This window comes from Suricata suricatta, chromosome 6 (genome assembly GCF_006229205.1).
Source record: "Suricata suricatta isolate VVHF042 chromosome 6, meerkat_22Aug2017_6uvM2_HiC, whole genome shotgun sequence".
NCBI lineage: Eukaryota > Metazoa > Chordata > Mammalia > Carnivora > Herpestidae > Suricata > Suricata suricatta.
In genome coordinates, this window is record NC_043705.1 from 31387816 (window position 1) to 31391375 (window position 3560).

Sequence of the window (3560 nt, forward strand, 5' to 3'; positions counted from 1 at the left end):
CGTCGCGTCTGCTCCAGGCGGCGGAGGTCGGATTCGCTGGCGTGCCGGCCTCGCACTTTGTGGGCGTGGACGGGGTGCGCGCTTTCCTGCAGACGTATTCCCACGAGGTGTCCCTCACCGCGGGCTCCCGCGAGAGTCACGTGATCTTCCCGCAGCCCAACTATGCAGACATGCTCATCAGTCTGGAGAGCTGTGAGAAAAAAGATCCCTTATTAACATCCATAGATTTTCATGAGTGTAAGGATGAAGCACAAGATACGCAGGTGAGTTCACTAATACATTTATCCTTATATCCTTGAGGAATTATATTTTGTGTAATTTTCTTTATTGTATTGCGAAACAAATGTTTTAGAGATGTAAAAGAGGCAAAGCAAGTTCATCAATTTATTTCAGTGCTGATACTTTAACATAGACACTTACTGACATAGGTTTTCATGTCAGTTCCGTAGTGAAAGCCTGTATGAGTTTGTGAATAAGTGAACTATCACATTTTATACCTTCCACGTATTTTCCATTCCGTTCTGAATTCATGTGTTTTATAATTGAGAATACATTCTTACAACTTTCTCACTGCACTGGGGTAGCAAGAGGAAAATATGTCTCATACATATTCTCAGATTTCTCTTTAGATTAGTTCTAGGAAAGGTTCTAGAAGATCTGCCTCCATATACTCAACCTGATGGCTTTGAAAATCTTAGTTGCTTCCTGACATATTTAAAATTTTTAATTCTAGTATAGTTAACATATAGTGTTTGTTAGTTTCCAGTGTACGATATAGTGATTGGACAATTCCATACATCACCCAGTGCTCATCATGACAAATGCACTACTTACCCCATCACCTATTTCACCCGTTCTTCTCACACACCTCCCCTCTGGTAACCACCAGTTTATTCTCAATAGTTAAGAATCTGTTTCTTGGCTTCTCGCTCTCTCTTTCCTCTTGCTTATTTGTTTCATTTCTTAAATTCACATGAGTGAAATCATATGGTATTTTTCTTTTTCTGATGGGCTTACTTCACTTAGCATTATACTTTTGAGTTCCATCCATGTCATTCTTTTGTGGTTGAATAATATTCCAGTGTGTGTATGTATATGTGTATATACATGTATGTGTATGTGTATATGTGTGTATATATATCACATTTTCTTTATCCATTCATCAGTCATTGGATACTTGGGCTATTTTCATAATTTGGCTAGTTTAAATAATGCTGCTATAAACATTAGAGTGCATGCATCCCTTTGAATTAGTGCTCTTGTATCTTTTTTAAAAATACTTATTTTGAGAGAGAGTGCATACATGAGTGGGGGGAGGAGCAGAGAGAGAGGAGGGAGAGAATCCCAAGCCAGCTCCGTGTTGTCAGCACAGAGCTGACTTGGGCTCCATTCCATGAACCCATGAGATCATGACCTGAGCCAAAATCAAGAGTCCAGTGATCAGCTGACTGAGCCACACAGGTATCCCTGTATTTTGTATCTTGAGGGCAAATCCCCAATAGCACCATTATTGGATCATAAGTTAATTCTATTTTTAACTTTTTGAGGAACCTCCAAACTGTTTTCCACAGTGGCTGTACCAGTTTACATTCCTACCAACAGTGCAAGAGTGTTACTTTTTCTCTACATCCTCATGAACACTTGCTGTTTCTTATGTTTTTGATTTTAGCCATTCTGACAAGCGTGAAGTGTTATTTTGCTTTCTGACATATTTAAAGTGTAATCATCTATTAAAGTCAGATCCTGGTAGATGGTTAGACTGATGTCTAAAGAATGAAATGTATGTGCCAAGCTTCACTATAGATCTATATCAGTGACAGATAGGGATCTAATGCCACACTAAAGGTTATTGTCCGAAACCAATAAAATATGACACCAGATAGAATGTCATTTCAAGTGGCACTTGTGAAATAAGCAGTTATATGTTTTAATACAAAATTCCATTGTATTGTGTTAGTGGTACAGCCATGTGAAGTGTGTTTATGGGCTCTCCTAGTGGGAGACTGGGGATGCTTGCTTTATGAAACAATGATCCTGTATATTCAAAACCAGAAGTTGATTCAATTTAATGACTCTGCTTTAAAAAAATCAATTAGAAATAAGTCAATCTAGGGTTAACTACTTTTATATTCATTATATAACATTTCAGTAAAGCTTAGGATATGTGTTGATTAGCAGCTAGAAGGGGTTGATGACAAGTAATTTTATTTACTTAGACCTACTTGTTTACTAGGAACTATGCAAAATATTATTCCCTTTGTAACATTGAAGATTGATGTTATATTTTGTAACCAGGAAAATAATTCTTCAGTAGGAAGGAGGGGGATAGACTAACTCTTTTCTGACTACAGTAACCTTTTGAGTGTTGAATGAAAGGACTTTTTTCTAGCTAGTATTGTGTTTGGTAGGAATTTGCATAAATTGGGCTGTGCAGTAGTGTGGAAGTATGTGTCATGTATTTTGCAGTGTTTAGATGTACAGTTACTTGAGAAGACAATATTACTGATACTTTGTGAGGCAGAAATATGATTATCAGGTATTTTGAAAAAGAATATCCCCAAACAAATACATTACATAAAAATATTTTTCAGCAAAGGAAAGAAACTACCACTGAACTCAGTATGCTATTGCAATTGACTATGCTCGGGACTGTTTTATCAACTGAGGTCATCATGTGATGTTACATTTAAGCACAGCAGTGGGAAACAGTATCTCACTCCAGTAGACCAGGGTTAGTGACTTTGTGTTGCAAGGCAAAATATAATTACCTGGTAACTTTGAAGGTTGATGTTATATTTTATAACCAGGAAAATAATTGTGCAACGTGAAGGAGAAGGAATAGGCTAAGTTTTTCCAGCTGTCATTTTCCTAAGTGAGAGAAGTATACGTCGTATAATATGACCATAAAGAAATTACTGAAATTATTTAGAGACAAAAGACGAATTTAGAGGTAAGTACAAATTGTGCCCTTTCAAAGACAATTGCAGCGTAACTGATGCTTTCTGAAGAATTGAAATGAATCCGCAAGGAGGTACCCAAAAAGAAATGAAATCAAGAAAAAGAGGAACAAGGAAAGAAGGATAAAACCTTACTAATATAAGTATTCACAATTGCTGTACTCCGAGATCCTTTAGGCTAAGTATGTGTTATAGTCATCTTTCTATTATGGTGCGGATTTGAAAATACATGTCAACATGTTGATTACTCTGAAAATCTGGAAATTTGGGATAATTATGCAGCTAATAGTACAAATTAATCATCATTAAATACATAAACATATAAAAATAATTGGTTCATTTAGACGCTGGATTGTGATTATTGTTTCTGGTTAAACTAAAGCAGCAAGGGCTGCAGTTTCCCAGTGCGGACTGTGGGCGCCGCTGTTGGCCAAAGTGCAGAGCTTGGGCACTGGCGATCTTCTCGCGCAGCTGCAGCGCACTTTCCCTGGATCCGACTCGCTAGCCCAACCTTTACACCGCTTCCTCCTCTGGAAAACAGGCGCCCTGACCCTCACGCAGGCAATAGAGCCTGTTCGGAGCTCCGGACCTCTGCACCACAGA

The 3560-nt window shown here is 38.0% G+C and overlaps 1 protein-coding gene across 5 annotated transcripts in view; it reads left to right on the forward strand.

Moving 5' to 3' along the window:
- Positions 1-3560, forward strand: part of LOC115294307 (protocadherin gamma-C3) — a 161270-nt gene that overhangs the window by 58442 nt on the left and 99268 nt on the right. Inside the window, exon 2 of one of the 5 annotated variants that reach the window (XM_029942097.1) lies at positions 1-263. The exons of the other annotated variants lie outside the window; for them this stretch is intronic. Within the exon in view, the coding sequence (XP_029797957.1) occupies positions 1-263 (263 nt within the window). The remainder of the gene's footprint in view (positions 264-3560) is intronic. 5 annotated transcript variants of the gene reach the window in all.